General features: G+C 36.5%; 1 protein-coding gene across 14 annotated transcripts in view; it reads left to right on the plus strand.

Moving 5' to 3' along the window:
* obsl1b (obscurin like cytoskeletal adaptor 1b) overlaps positions 1-16,035 on the plus strand; it is a 42,039-nt gene extending 26,004 nt beyond the window's left edge. For all 14 annotated transcript variants that reach the window (XM_084361950.1, XM_084361959.1, XM_084361957.1 and 11 more), the window contains 5 exons: positions 8,957-9,118; positions 9,301-9,405; positions 9,577-9,843; positions 11,345-11,614; positions 14,395-16,035. In XM_084361950.1, coding sequence (XP_084218076.1) covers positions 8,957-9,118; positions 9,301-9,405; positions 9,577-9,843; positions 11,345-11,614; positions 14,395-14,405 — 815 coding nt within the window. In that variant the 3' untranslated portion in view covers positions 14,406-16,035. The remainder of the gene's footprint in view (positions 1-8,956; positions 9,119-9,300; positions 9,406-9,576; positions 9,844-11,344; positions 11,615-14,394) is intronic.
* Positions 16,036-16,147: the final 112 nt, after the last annotated feature.

The following is a 16,147-nucleotide window of genomic DNA, read 5'->3' on the forward strand; positions in this document are numbered from 1 at the left end:
TAGAAGCCATAGAGGTATTCACTGAGTTCAGCACTAAGCTAAATCTATGCAAATGTATTTCATAGTAAGATGACAATACCCACAAAACTGAGAGAACAGAGAAGAAATACTAATAATTCAGCATATGCTTCCTTATTTAATCATAACTTATGAATACATAAATAAATGCATATGAAATATATATACACATATATACAGTATATACATAAACATACAAATACATCATTTATAACCAAATATGTGCAAAATATAATTTCATTTATCAGCCATTCATCTTATATATTAAAACTTAAATTAATCGTAAGGATATATATTCCAGCATTTATTAAAAAATATTTTCTTTCTCTTGTAGAAATATTAATGAACGTTTTAGTGAAATTAGTATAAAGACCTACAAGTATAACTGTTATTAGTGTGAATGCTGACACAGCATTCACACTATTGTTCTTCCGGAATTTATTAAAGTTTTTATTAGTGTGAATGCTTCAAAGCATTCACACTATTGTTCTTCTGGAATTTATTATTAGTGTGAATGCTTCAAAGCATTCACACTATTGTTCTTCTGGAATTTATTATTATTATTATTATTCCTGCTTCCGTACGTTTTTCAGCTCTCTTCAGCTCCTTCAAATTTTGAGCTACAGAAACCATTCAACTATCAAAATGTGCAGCTCATTAAGGACATTCTTGCTTGTATTTTTGGTATTTCTATCTTTTATACTTTTGGAAATATTCAGCTTTTTCTGCAAAATTTTCCCCATTCATCCTTATGGGGAATTTCTCAAATTTCGCCCTGCTACTACTTCAGCATACGTTCAGCTATAGAAACCGTTCAACTATCAAAATGTTCAGCTTTTTATGCTCTTTCAGCCTTATACTTTTCAGCTTTTTAGCTTTTCAACTTTTTCAAATATTCAGCTTTTTCAAAACTAAAACCAAATTTTTTTCCCATTCATCCTTATGGGGATTTTTTCAAATTTCATTCTGCTACTACTTCAGCATACATTCAGCTATAGAAACCGTTCAACTATCAAAATGTTCAGCTTTTTAAGCTCTTTCAGCCTTATACTTTTCAGCTTTTTAGCTTTTCAACTTTTTCAAATATTCAGCTTTTTCAAAAAAAAATTTAACATGGAAACAAATGGGAAAATCTTCAAATCCTCCTCAAAACTCATGGACTTTCAACCTCTTCTGCTCCCTCATACTTTGAGCTAGATACACCGTTCCAACTTTAAAATATTCACAAGACCTTGAACTATTAGGCATGTGTTTAGTTTTTGAAAATCTTTTACGGTTTTGAAATAATCACAGTTTTAGTGTGAAGGATTTTTAGCTCCTCTTCTGGGTTTATAATGGGTGTGTATTGCGTGAGCTAGAGTGCGGAACATCACCGCTAGAGTGGAGAGCAGCTGGAAAAACTTGTTAAAAAATTGTCTTCAGCTTGATTTGGGTCCCACAGCTTTTACTTCACATAGACAATATATACATAGAAATGTAGGAAATCTTGTTGGCTTTCATATGATCATCTTATTTCAGATGTGCGACTTAAACTTTTGGCTGTAGAAGCCCTAGAGTGACAAGCACTCCAGCAACTCCCCCATAAGCCGCAGTGTTAACTTTGAGCCTAAATCTCTGGAGTGGAGCAGACGGTACCGGTTTTGTCTCTCGCTCTTGTGCCCTCATTTTTCACTCTACAGAAATAAAAAACACATCACATGGTTCAGCAATGTCTCCTGTTACTCACTGTATACATATTTTGGCCATAACCATTACACTTTTTTCTAAACCTGCAGGTGTTTGGGAGGTGTTTTCCCATTCATTCTTATGGGGACATTTTCAACTTTGGTTCTGCTACTGCTCCAGCATCTGTGCAGCTACAGAAACTGTTTGGCTGTCAAACTGTTCAGCTTTTTAAGCTCTTTCAGCCTATTACTTTCAGCTTTTCAACCTTTTCAGCTTTTTCAAATATTCAGCTTTATGTTCAGCTATAGAAGCCATTCAACTATCAAAATCTTAAGCTTTTTAAGCTCTTTCAACCTTGTACTTTTCAGCTTTTCAACTTTTTAAGCTCTCAAATATTCAGCTTCATGTTCAGCTATAGAAACCGTTCAACTATCAAAATGTTCAGCTTCATGTTCAGCTAGAGAAACCGTTCAACTATCAAAATGTTCAGCTTTTTAAGCTCTTTCAGTCTATTACTTTTCAGCTTTTCAACTTTTTCAGCTCTCAAATATTCAGCTTCATGTTCAGCTATAGAAACCGTTCAACTATCAAAATGTTCAGCTTCATGTTCAGCTAGAGAAACCGTTCAACTATCAAAATGTTCAGCTTTTTAAGCTTTTTCAACCTTGTACTTTTCAGCCTTTCTGCCTTTTCAGCTTCTGAAAAAAATCAGCTTTTCCTGCAAATTCTTGACTATTCATTCTCATAGTTTTATGCATGTTTTGTGGATTAGGCAAGTGTTTTCCAGCACATTCAGCAGATTTTGCGAAATCACTTCAGCCGTCAGCATTCACACTGTATTTTCGCAGGAAATGCAATTTTTCTAGTTATTATTATTATTCATGATTCCGTACGTTTTTTGGCTCTTTTCAACTCCTTCAAATTTTGAGCTACAGAAACCATTCAACTATCAAAATGTTCAGCTCATTAAGGACATTATGGCATCCATTTTTCTTTTTTCTATCTTTCATACTTTTGGAAATATTCAGCTTTTTCTGCAAAATTTTCCCCATTCATCCTTATGGGGAATTTCTCAAATTTCGCTCTGCTACTACTTCAGCATACGTTCAGCTATAGAAACCGTTCAACTATCAAAATGTTCAGCTATTTGTGCTCTTTCAGCCTATCAATTTTCAGCTTTTTAACTTTTCAACTTTTTCAAATATTCAGCTTTTTCAAAACTAAAACCAAAATTTTTTCCCATTCATCCTTATGGGGATTTTTTCAAATTTCATTCTGCTACTACTTCAGCATACGTTCAGCTATAGAAACCGTTCAACTATCAAAATGTTCAGCTTTTTAAGCTCTTTCAGCCTTGTGTTTTTCAGCTTTTTAGCTTTTCAACTTTTTCAAATATTCAGCTTTTTCAAAAAAAAATTTAACATGGAAACAAATGGGAAAATCCTCAAATCCTCCTCAAAACTCATCCACTTTCAACCTCTTCTTCTCCCTCATACTTTGAGCTAGAGACACCATTCCAACTTTAAACTATCCACAAGACCTTGAACTATTGAACTTGATTTTCAGTTTTTGAAAATCTTTTACGGTTTTGAAATTATCACAGTTTTAGTTTTAAGGATTTTTAGCTCATCTTCTGGGTTTATAATGGGTGTGTATTGCGTGAGCTAGAGTGGGTGACATCATCGCTAGAGTGGAGAGCAGCTGCAAAAACTTTAGAAAAAACTCTCTTCAGCTTGATTTGGGTCCCACAGCTTTTACTTCACATAGACAATATATATATAGAAATGTAGGAAATCTTGTTGGCTTTCATATGATCATCTTATTTCAGATGTGCGACTTAAACTTTTGGCTGTAGAAGCCCTCGAGCGACAAGCACTCCAGCAACTCCCCCATAAGCCGCAATGTTAACTTTGAGCCTAAATTTCTGGAGTGGAGCAGACGGTACCGGTTTTGTCTCTCGCTGTTGTGCCCTCATTTTTCACTCTACAGAAATAAAAAACACATCACATGGTTCAGCAATGTCTCCTGTTACTCACTGTATACATATTTTGGCCATAACCATTGCATTTTTTTCTAAACCTGCAGGTGTTTGGGAGGTGTTTTCCCATTCATTCTTATGGGGACATTTTCAACTTTGGTTCTGCTACTGCTCCAGCATATGTGCTGCTACAGAAACTGTTTGGCTGTCAAACTGTTCAGCTTTTTAAGCTCTTTCAGCCTATTACTTTCAGCTTTTCAACCTTTTCAGCTTTTCAACCTTTTCAGCCTTTTCAACCTTTTCAGCTTTTTCAAATATTCAGCTTTATGTTCAGCTATAGAAACCATTCAACTATCAAAATATTCAGATTTATGTTCAGCTATAGAAACCATTCAACTATCAAAACATTCAGCTTAATGTTCAGCTATAGAAACCATTCAACTATCAAAATATTCAGCTTTATGTTCAGCTATAGAAACCATTCAACTATGAAAATATTCAGATTTATGTTCAGCTATAGAAACAATTCAACTATCAAAACATTCAGCTTTATGTTCAGCTATAGAAACCGTTCAACTATCAAAACATTCAGCTTTATGTTCAGCTAGAGAAACTGTTCAACTATCAAAACATTCAGCTTCATGTTCAGCTATAGAAACCATTCAACTATCAAAATATTCAGATTTATGTTCAGCTATAGAAACCGTTCAACTATCAAAACATTCAGCTTTATGTTCAGCTATAGAAACCATTCAACTATCAAAACATTCAGCTTTATGTTCAGCTATAGAAACCGTTCAACTATCAAAACATTCAGCTTTATGTTCAGCTAGAGAAACTGTTCAACTATCAAAATATTCAGCTTCATGTTCAGCTATAGCTTGCGTTAGGCAAGTGTTTTCTAGCACATTCAGCAGATTTTGCAAAATCACTTCAGCAATCAGCATTCACACTGTATTTTCGCAGGAAATACAATTTTTCTAGTTATTATTAGTGTGAATGCTTCAAAGCATTCACACTATTGTTCTTCTGGAATTTATTATTATTATTATTATTATTATTCATGATTCCGTACGTTTTTTGGCTCTTTTCAACTCCTTCAAATTTTGAGCTACAGAAACCATTCAACTATCAAAATGTTCAGCTCATTAAGGACATTATGGCATCCATTTTTCTTTTTTCTATCTTTCATACTTTTGGAAATATTCAGCTTTTTCTGCAAAATTTTCCCCATTCATCCTTATGGGGAATTTCTCAAATTTCGCTCTGCTACTACTTCAGCATACATTCAGCTATAGAAACCGTTCAACTATCAAAATGTTCAGCTATTTGTGCTCTTTCAGCCTATCAATTTTCAGCTTTTTAACTTTTCAACTTTTTCAAATATTCAGCTTTTTCAAAACTAAAACCAAAATTTTTTCCCATTCATCCTTATGGGGATTTTTTCAAATTTCATTCTGCTACTACTTCAGCATACGTTCAGCTATAGAAACCGTTCAACTATCAAAATGTTCAGCTTTTTAAGCTCTTTCAGCCTTGTTCTTTTCAGCTTTTTAGCTTTTCAACTTTTTCAAATATTCAGCTTTTTCAAAAAAAAATTTAACATGGAAACAAATGGGAAAATCCTCAAATCCTCCTCAAAACTCATCCACTTTGAACCTCTTCTGCTCCCTCATACTTTGAGCTAGAGACACCATTCCAACTTTAAACTATTCACAAGACCTTGAACTATTGAACTTGATTTTCAGTTTTTGAAAATCTTTTACGGTTTTGAGATTATCACAGTTTTAGTTTTAAGGATTTTTAGCTCATCTTCTGGGTTTATAATGGGTGTGTATTGCGTGAGCTAGAGTGCGGAACATCATCGCTAGAGTGGAGAGCAGCTGCAAAAACTTTAGAAAAAACTCTCTTCAGCTTGATTTGGGTCCCACAGCTTTTACTTCACATAGACAATATATACATAGAAATGTAGGAAATCTTGTTGGCTTTCATATGATCATCTTATTTCAGATGTGCGACTTAAACTTTTGGCTGTAGAAGCCCTCGAGCGACAAGCACTCCAGCAACTCCCCCATAAGCCGCAATGTTAACTTTGAGCCTAAATTTCTGGAGTGGAGCAGACGGTACCGGTTTTGTCTCTCGCTCTTGTGCCCTCATTTTTCACTCTTCAGAAATAAAAAATACATCACATGGTTCAGAAATGTCTCCTGTTACTCACTGTATACATATTTTGGCCATAACCATTACACTTTTTCCTAAACCTGTAGCTGTTCGGGAGGTGTTTTCCCATTCATTCTTATGGGGACATTTTCAACTTTGGTTCTGCTACTGCTCCAGCATATGTGCTGCTACAGAAACTGTTTGGCTGTCAGACTGTTCAGCTTTTTAAGCTCTTTCAGCCTATTACTTTCAGCTTTTCAACCTTTTCAGCTTTTCAACCTTTTCAGCCTTTTCAACCTTTTCAGCTTTTTCAAATATTCAGCTTTATGTTCAGCTATAGAAACCATTCAACTATCAAAATATTCAGATTTATGTTCAGCTATAGAAACCATTCAACTATCAAAACATTCAGCTTAATGTTCAGCTATAGAAACCATTCAACTATCAAAATATTCAGCTTTATGTTCAGCTATAGAAACCATTCAACTATCAAAATATTCAGATTTATGTTCAGCTATAGAAACCATTCAACTATCAAAACATTCAGCTTTATGTTCAGCTATAGAAACCATTCAACTATCAAAACATTCAGCTTTATGTTCAGCTATAGAAACCGTTCAACTATCAAAACATTCAGCTTTATGTTCAGCTAGAGAAACTGTTCAACTATCAAAACATTCAGCTTCATGTTCAGCTATAGAAACCATTCAACTATCAAAATATTCAGCTTCATGTTCAGCTATAGCTTGCGTTAGGCAAGTGTTTTCTAGCACATTCAGCAGATTTTGCAAAATCACTTCAGCAATCAGCATTCACACTGTATTTTCGCAGGAAATACAATTTTTCTAGTTATTCCTGATTCCGTACGTTTTTTGGCTCGCTTCTCCTCCTACAAATTTTGAGCTACACAAACCATTCAACTATCAAAATGTCCAGCTCGTTAAGGACATGATGGCGTGTATTTTTCTTTTCTCTATCTTTTATACTTTTGGAAATATTCAGCTTTTTCTGCAAAATTTTCCCCATTCATCCTTATGGGGATTTTGTCAAATTTCATTCTGCTACTACTTCAGCATACGTTCAGCTATAGAAACCGTTCAACTATCAAAATGTTCAGCTATTTATGCTCTTTCAGCCTTGTACTTTTCAGCTTTTTAGCTTTTCAACTTTTTCAAATATTCAGCTTTTTCAAAACTAAAACCAAAATTTTTTCCCATTCATCCTTATGGGGATTTTCTCACATTTCATTCTGCTACTGCTTCAGCATACGTTCAGCTATAGAAACCGTTCAACTATCAAAATGTTCAGCTTTTTAAGCTCTTTCAGCCTTGTACTTTTCAGCTTTTTAACTTTTCAACCTTTTCAAATATTCAGCTTTTTCAAAAAAAAATTTAATATGGAAGCAAATGGGAAAATCTTCAAATCCTCCTCAAAACTCATCCACTTTGAACCTCTTCTGCTCCCTCATACTTTGAGCTAGAGACACCATTCCAACTTTAAAATAGTCACAAGACCTTCAACTATTAGACATAGGTTTAGTTTTTGAAAATCTTTTATGGTTTTGAAATTATCACAGTTTTAGTTTGAAGGATTTTTAGCTCGTCTTCTGGGTTTATAATGGGTGTGTATTGCGTGAGCTAGAGTGGGTGACATCATCGCTAGAGTGGAGAGCAGCTGTAAAAACTTTAGAAAAAACTCTCTTCAGCTTGATTTGGGTCCCACAGCTTTTACTTCACATAGACAATATATACATAGAAATGTAGGAAATCTTGTTGGCTTTCATATGATGGTCTTATTTCAGATGTGCGACTTAAACTTTTGGCTGTAGAAGCCCTCGAGTGACAAGCACTCCAGCAACTCCCCCATAAGCCGCAGTGTTAACTTTGAGCCTAAATTTCTGGAGTGGAGCAGACGGTACCGGTTTTGTCTCTCGCTCTTGTGCCCTCATTTTTCACTCTACAGAAATAAAAAATACATCACATGGTTCAGCAATGTCTCCTGTTACTCACTGTATACATATTTTGGCCATAACCATTACACTTTTTTCTAAACCTGCAGCTGTTTGGGAGGTGTTTTCCCATTCATTCTTATGGGGACATTTTCAACTTTGGTTCTGCTACTGCTCCAGCATATGTGCAGCTACAGAAACTGTCTGGCTGTCAAACTGTTCAGCTTTTAAAGCTCTTTCAGCCTATTACTTTCAGCTTTTCAGCCTTTTCAGCTTTTTCAAATATTCAGCTTTATGTTCAGCCATAGAAACCATTCAACTATCAAAATCGTCAGCTTTTTAAGCTCTTTCAACCTTGCACTTTTCAGCTTTTCAACCTTTTCATCCTTTTCAAATATTCAGCTTTCTGCCTTTTCAGCTTTTTCAAGTATTCAGCTTCATGTTCAGCTAGAGAAACTGTTCAGCTATCAAAATGTTCAGCTTGATGTTCAGCTAGAGAAACTGTTCAGCTATCAAAATGTTCAGATTTTCTGCCTTTTCAGCTTTTGAAAAAATCAGGTTTTCCTGCAAATTCTTGACTATTCATTCTCATAGTTTTATGCATGTTTTATGCATTAGGCAAGTGTTTTCCAGTACATTCAGCAGATTTTGCAAAATCACTTCAGCAATCAGCATTCACACTGTATTTTCGCAGGAAATACAATTTTTCTAGTTACTATTAGTGCACTGTTAATTTTAAAAAGTTGACTTTACTTAAAAGAAATCAAGTAAACCGATTTCCTCAAAATCGCCAAGTAGTTCAGCTCTTACAACTTGAATTTAATTGACTTCACTGGTGTTTTTGAGGTAAAATCACCTTGTCAGATTTTACCTTGTAGCTAGATTGCTAACAGTATTTACTACGATGTGCATAATTCTGTTATGTATGACAAATATTACATTTTAATTTTAATTTTAGTTCCTTTTGTAATAATAGGAGGGAGTGCTGCCTGTTGAACCAGAGCCGGGCTTAGAGCAAATGACAGTACAACAATAGACGACTTTAGTGCCATGGCAGTTAGCTCAGTATTAAAGAAGGGTGATCATGTAGCGCAGACGTGCCAGCTCCATTCTACGCTTGCATTTTGAATTATTAATAGGTTCCCATTGTAATATTAAATATCCTTTGATGTTAATTGTCTCTGCAGAGCGCGAGCTGCTGATACAGCAGGGCCTCGAGGACCTGGACATCCAGGAGGATCAGAACGCGGTGTTTGTTTGTGAGATCTCGGTGGAGGATGTGCCGGGAGAATGGTACAAGAACGGGGAGAGGATACAACCAACCAGCACCATCAAGATCCGCCAAGAAGGTCAGCTGCAAAATCACAAACACATCATTCACAGGGTGTGCAAATGTCTGCCGAAGAGAGAGGTTAACCATGATCTGACACTCAAAAACAATGAAATACAAAAACTAAAGAGGAGACATTAATAGAAATGGAAAGAAATGATGTGTCTGGATATCACCTTGACATTTTAATTCTTCTTTCAGGGACCAAACACTTTCTTCTTATGTGCAACGTGCGACCAGAAGACTCCGGAGAGATCAAGTTTGTCGCCAGACACATTGAATCTGTGTCTTACCTGGAGGTGGAAGGTATAAATATATATTAACAAATGTAACAAATGAAGTATGTGTATAAGTTGTTGAACAAAGTGTGGAAACACGCCTGTAAAGTCTTTCATCAAGTCAGAGTGTATTTAATGTCTTCTGTCACCCAGTTAAACTGTAAAACCTTAATCTGAATTGCACTTTGTCCTTTTTCAGAGCTTCCTGTCAACATCGTTAAACCTCTGCAGGATAAGACGGCCCTCGAGAAGAGCCGCGTGATCCTCGACTGCACCGTGTCCAACCCCAGATGCAGCATCCGCTGGTACAAAGGCGTCAACGTCATCCTGCCCTCCGAGCGCTTCGAGATCTGCAGCGAAGGCTGTTATCGCAAACTGATCATCCAGCAGGTGGCGCTAGAAGACGACGGCACGTACAGTGTGCAGGTTGGAGAGTATACGTGCTCTGCAAAACTGACAGTGGAGGGTAAGAGAGATCCCGGTTTACAGACATTTTTTATTTTATTTATTTATTTGCATGTTTCAGTGCACGACTCTCAATGTTGGGATGTTGTTATACTGTCCTGCTCTTTTTATTAGTATGTGTATGGTCTTAAAAAATCCCACATGTATAGGTTGAAGTGACAAATAACAGGAAGTTTTCATAACCCAACAACAAAGCTTCCTTTTCCAAGCAACACACACAAAGAGTGTTATAAACTCCTGATGGGAGTGCAACAGGAGGAGGGAGGAGCTCATACTTAACCTCACAGCTCCATCTAGTGGCAAAGTAAAGATACAGCGAGGTGTTCGCATAAGATTTAATCCCATTTTCACATCCCTGTCCTTTCACATTTGTCTTCCTCTGGACACATACCAATAATATATATATAATTTTTGTTAAAGTGTCCTATGAACGTTGCACTTACATGACAAATGATGACATTTTTCACCTAAAGAATAACAACAGGCCTTTTTCATAGAGCACATATTGACAGGTCACAGAAGGAAAATGAAAGGGCTCAATAATTAATGATAATAATGATTGCTTTCTTCCATTTAGCTGGCCGACGCTGTCATGAATGACATTGAAAATTACATTTTATGTTGAATGTGAGAACATTGTGGTATTTAGACCTCAGGCCTGTTTGATACTGGGTTTTGGTATCGATCCCTACTAATAGTACTTTGTTTATTTGACGAGATTGAAGCCAAAAGCTAACTATTAGCATGTGTCAGCAGCGGATTCAGACCCAACTTGACAACTTGATGGGCAAATATATAAAAATCTATAAAAAGTCGTTTGATTTGACCAACCATGGCATAAAAACTGCACCTTCTACAAGCACAGACAGCTTCTTTTAGGCTTTAGCTTTCTCAGGTCGGACAGGGATGAAATGATGGAGTTTATGTTTGTGGTATATTGAATGAACGATATGAATCTTCATTATAAACATGGACTTCACGTAGGCCATGGGTGCAGTGGTGGCGAGGAAACGTCATCTTCATCTGCCACAGAAATCATCACTTCCACCAAGTTCAAACTTAACTGCTCAAAAAATACAGCAAGCACTCTGAACTTGACTGAAAGACGTAGGAGGAGAACTCGTTTTCACTCCTGTGATGAATACAGCGTATGGCCGATCACATTGTAGAAAAGAAAAAGATAAATCATCCTCTGACTTCAAAGTTCGGCCTCAAAGTAATGGGAACCTTCAGAGAAATGTAGTGAAGTAAATGATGCAAGTTTCTGGAAAAATTACTACTTATTACATACTCAGCTAAGGTACAAATACTTCAGTACAGTGCTCAAGTAAATGTACTTTATTACTGTCCACCCCTGCGACTGTACTCCTTCATTTCAGCCTGTGGATGTCAGGTTAAAGATGTGCATTCAGGAGTTTGTTACTCTTAAGAACATGACGTTTACTGTTAAAAATAAGCGTTGCAAGCTGACAGCGTTCTCTCTCCTCTGTGCTGTGACTCAGCCCAGTCCCTGGTAATGGTCAGAGAGCTGAAGGATGTGGAGGTGATGGCCCCCGATGACGCCTGCTTTGAATGTGAGCTCTCAGCCCCTGTCGTCAAAGCTCCCGTGTGGAGTCTGAACGGGGAGCCTCTGCAGTCGAGCTCTCAGGTGCGACTCGAGAAGATGGGCACGGTCCACAGGCTGACCCTGCGACAGACCTCCCCGGACATGAGCGGAGAGGTGGAGTTCACCTCTGGGAAGGCAAAAAGCACGGCCCAGCTGCGAGTACTCAGTAAGTGGAAGGAGTAGAGGTTTTATCTGAGGTTTTACATTTCTTTTCGAATGTATTTACATTTTAACTGTACTTATGGATGCTGATTTATGGACTTATGGATTTATCTACCTACATGTGGGATTCATATAAGGCTGCAGGGATGAATTATGCTTTAGTTTCAAGTTATCACAGTGTTGCATTTATGTAAGATGATCTCAGAGCATTCACACACAAGACAAAATGAAGTTCTCAATAGCTCATTATTTATCATTTATCACAGTCACATGCACCTGTAGGGGGAGAAGTCAGGCTCCTTACTGCCATCTAGCTGACAAACTGGTGAAGCATTACATTTGTAGCCTGGTGGTGTAATACAGAAGAATCACCACTAGATGGAAGTAATAACAAAGTCATGGGTCTGTCCCATGCATAGTGTATGTCAGAGAAAATCTAATCTTTCTCCACTGCCAGTGATTATATTGTATAGACTGAGATCAGTGGTGAATTACGTCAAAGTAGCAGTACCACTGTGTACAAATACTCTGTAACATTTACATTTTTACTTGAGTAAAAGTCCAAAAGTACGAGCATCAACACATACTTTAAGTACAGAAAGTAAAAGTACTTAATATGCACAGTGGCACATTTTAGTATGATATATTGATTATGATTAATATGTACATTACTTTAATGTTACAGCTGCTAAAGGTGGAGAGCTAATGACTTCCTGTAGTGCTGCGTACCTTGTGAATCTTAAACTGTAACATCATCATCATCATTTATTGTTGATTATATGTTGTGTTACAAACCTGAATCTGCAAAGTAACAAGAAACTAAAGGTGAAGGAGCCATTTCTGTTTATTGTTGTTTATATGTTATGTTACTTTGATTAGACACATGCAGTATTATATCGGACACTTGATGGCAGTCATTAGATGCATATAGGGGACATGAGTGACAGGAAGGGGCGGCACAGGTACAAGGAAGCACAAACAATCTGCTATTACAAAAGGTAACTACTAAACGTAGTAAAGTAAAAAGTACAGGATTTGTCTCTGGTGTAGTGGAGTAGAAATGGAAATTGAAATACCTTCCGACCGTTTTAATTTCTCCAGGCTGAGCGTTAGTCGTGATGCTTCTCCTCGCCCTATAAAACCAATCCAAATGAATTCACTACCTGGGCCAGATGATTGAACATAATACTCTTTAGTCTAAAGCCAACATAATAAAACTAAAAATAGTTTCTCCTACACATCTGAAATAGCTTGAGAAGGTTCTCGTGGGTTTGCGCTCTCTGCTGCTGCTGCTTGACCTGCATGCTCGCACATCGAGTCGGACCATAAACACTTTATACCATTTACAGAATGCTGCGCTCCAGCAGCCAAAACATCTACTGTATTTATGACTGTGTGCTACATGGACGGTGCCCAGTCATGTAACCTACTTTAACACGCCATCCTGATAGTTCAGAACCAGACTGAAGGATTTATGAGGGTTTTTATGCTTCTAATGCAAAAACCTGCCTTTGGTTTATTCATTTGATAAATAAAAACTGCATTAGGATGCCATCTTGAATCAATGCATCATTATTGCTGCTACTTGTGACGTTTCTGTAGTCACACAGCGTTATTAAGCTAGAATGATGTACTTACAGCTGGGGGATGATGACTTTTTTCAGGTCTTTAGCTTAATCAGAAATCGATTTCAGGATTGTCAAAAGTATCCAGAGGTTGAAGGAATCCAAAAGTCAACATCTGCAGCAAGTTTTAAATTGAGCTTAAACCAGCAGCTCCCAAGCTGAAGGTCGTGAGGGGTCAAGAGATAAATCTCAGTGGTCACAATATGAGTAAAAGGAAGAAAAAACAGGTGTTTCTGTTGCACAAAATTTAACTTTTTCTGACTTTGCTCCAGTTTTAAGTCTTTTTCTGTCTTTAAAAATCATTCAAATAAAACAATCTGAGAAGCAGAGATGTAATGTAACTAAGTACATTTAATTAAGTACTGCAATTAAGCGCATTTTGAGGTTCTTGTATTTTACTTGAGTATTTCCATTTTCTTCTACTTCATACTTCCACTCCACCACATAATGGAGGCAAATATTGTACTTTTTGCTCCACTACATGTATTTGATAACTTTAGTTACTAGTTACTTTGCAGATTGACTCAGAGCCAAAGCAGCACATTTGAAAAAAAAAAAAAAAAAAAGTCTGCAATTAGATTAAACAAAACAAAATACTGATTCTGATACCTGAAAATACTAACTTTCTGATCCAATAACCGGCTAGGCCAGTTATCAGTTGACACATATTATACAGTAAATAAATACATGTTAATATATTTTTTAATTTACTTTTACCTGTACTTTTCATACTGAAGTACAGTTAATATCAGATACTTTCGGACTTTTACTCAAGTACTTTTCACTTGTACCAATTAATACTTTAATACGTTAGCTGCACTTTTTCTTAAGTTTGACACTACTGAGAAGAGAAAATCCTTCGCTGGTCGAACTATTCACAGCTTCTGTCCACACTGCTGACAGGTCTTAAGTGACACTGATTTATTTTTAGAGGTCAAAGCTAAAAAGGTCTGGCTTTGACTTTAGGAGCTCAGTTTTCATGGAATGATCCTTGACGTTATTAGCTGCAGATTCTAATTAATAATATGTCAATATGTTAAGTAACAGCTGACATGGACAGTTTGCAGCAGACAGGTGTAGATTTTGACAGAATCAGGCCGAACATGCTGACCGACGCCCTCCGGCCCTCCGTCTAACTCTTTCTCCTCATATTTCACAGGTGATCCGTGAGTGACATCATCCGTCTGTCATCGCCGGCCTAATTGACAGAGATTGATTATTACTTTGCTTTTAAGTTGTAACATTGACGTTGCTTACATATTTACAAACCGTATGTCTATAAAAGAGGTTTAAACAGGGTTGTGATGGATTTTCTTTCAGTAACTTTGCATTTAAGGATTTACATTTATTGTTCATATATAAAATGTGTCATAGTCAAGAGTGTGAAGAAATGGTTCCTTTATCATCATAATACAAATTGCAGTTTGGATGTAAATAATGTTTTTGTGTGTAAGTGATCTGCTGACTGTCTGACTTGAGGTGTAAGCCGAATGTGTATTTGTGACAATAAATATCTGATTTCAATACTGTAAAGATTAAATGACTTCACTAGTGGGAAAAAAAAATGTGGTTTGATTCATGAAACAAGTGGAGTGCGAGTTCAGTTTTACGTACAGTAGTTTGAATGCAACCCGGCCACGATGCATGTGAAGAGACATCTGATTTAATTGCTCAGTTTCTGAAGGTAAAACAAACTCTAAGATTATATCTGGACTGTATAACTGTCAGACCTGATCTTGTCCACTCCAGGTGTAGTGGGGAGACACTACAAGAAACTAACTGCTAGATATCACAGTGAAACGTCCCCGGTTGATCACTTATGGCTGCAGCTGTTGTGACATCGAGTGTACTCAGACAAAAGTATTACACCATAGAAAACGTAATGTTAATGTCCAGTTGACGACATCTACGGAAGCCCTGAGGGGCAAAATGAGGAAAATTATATAGATTATATATATTATTTCTGTCCTGTGTTTAAAACTTGACAACTGGTGAAAAAAAATGCAACAACAACCTTTCTACGTTTCTTAATTTTTTAATGTTAGTCCGTGTAAACGTGAAAAAAACACACTGGATTTTGTTTTTTCTCCAAGGAGATTTTTTTTTTTCGTGTGTGAAACTGAGTGAAAAAAATTCCTTGAAGAAATAAAAAAATAATAATAATAAATCTCCTGAATTCTTTTGATTGATTTTTTTTTTCTTGTTATTTATAATTCAGGAGAGAAAATCAGGAAAAATTCAGGAGTTTCAGCAAATTTAGGATTTGTCTTTCCTCAATTTTTTTTTTTTATTTTTTTTTCCGACTTGGTTTCACACATGAAAAAAATTATTCTCCTGAAAAAAAAAAAAAAAAAATCCCTAGGCATCTTTTTTCCACCAGTCTCCAGTCATAAACACAACAGAGACTTAAAAAATGGATCACCAGAAAAGAAAATCCTTCCCTCTCTTGCCCCTTCAGGGCTTCCGTAACAGCCACGCGTCATCTCAAACTTATATATAGCTTCAGGCTGCAGACAGGATCATCTAAACAACAGCTGTTAATTACTTACGTCTAACAATTCATGTCTATTTCCACCATTTGTTTATTGTATAGACATTTTTTAACGTTTTCACGAAACACCTGAAGTTGCAGTTTGAATGACGAGAGTTCTGTCTTGCAGAAACGGGCTCGTAATGTAAATACATTGGGCCAAAAATCCGGTAATCTAGGAAAGAAATACGTTTAATAAAATTACTTGATCACCTTGATTGATAATCAGGGCATGTTTGTGTTATTGTTGAGTGGATATTGTGTTTGAACTTAACGGAGAATAATAGTTGTTTTCATATGAAATCTGTTCATTATTCCATTTTTCCATTTGTTTCCACCTCTGCCATGTCGTGTTGAGCGTTCGGTATGTTTTGAAAAAAAA

The sequence above is a fragment of the Pagrus pagrus genome (assembly GCF_965226575.1).
Source record: "Pagrus pagrus genome assembly, chromosome: 9".
Classification (NCBI taxonomy): Eukaryota; Metazoa; Chordata; class Actinopteri; order Spariformes; family Sparidae; genus Pagrus; species Pagrus pagrus.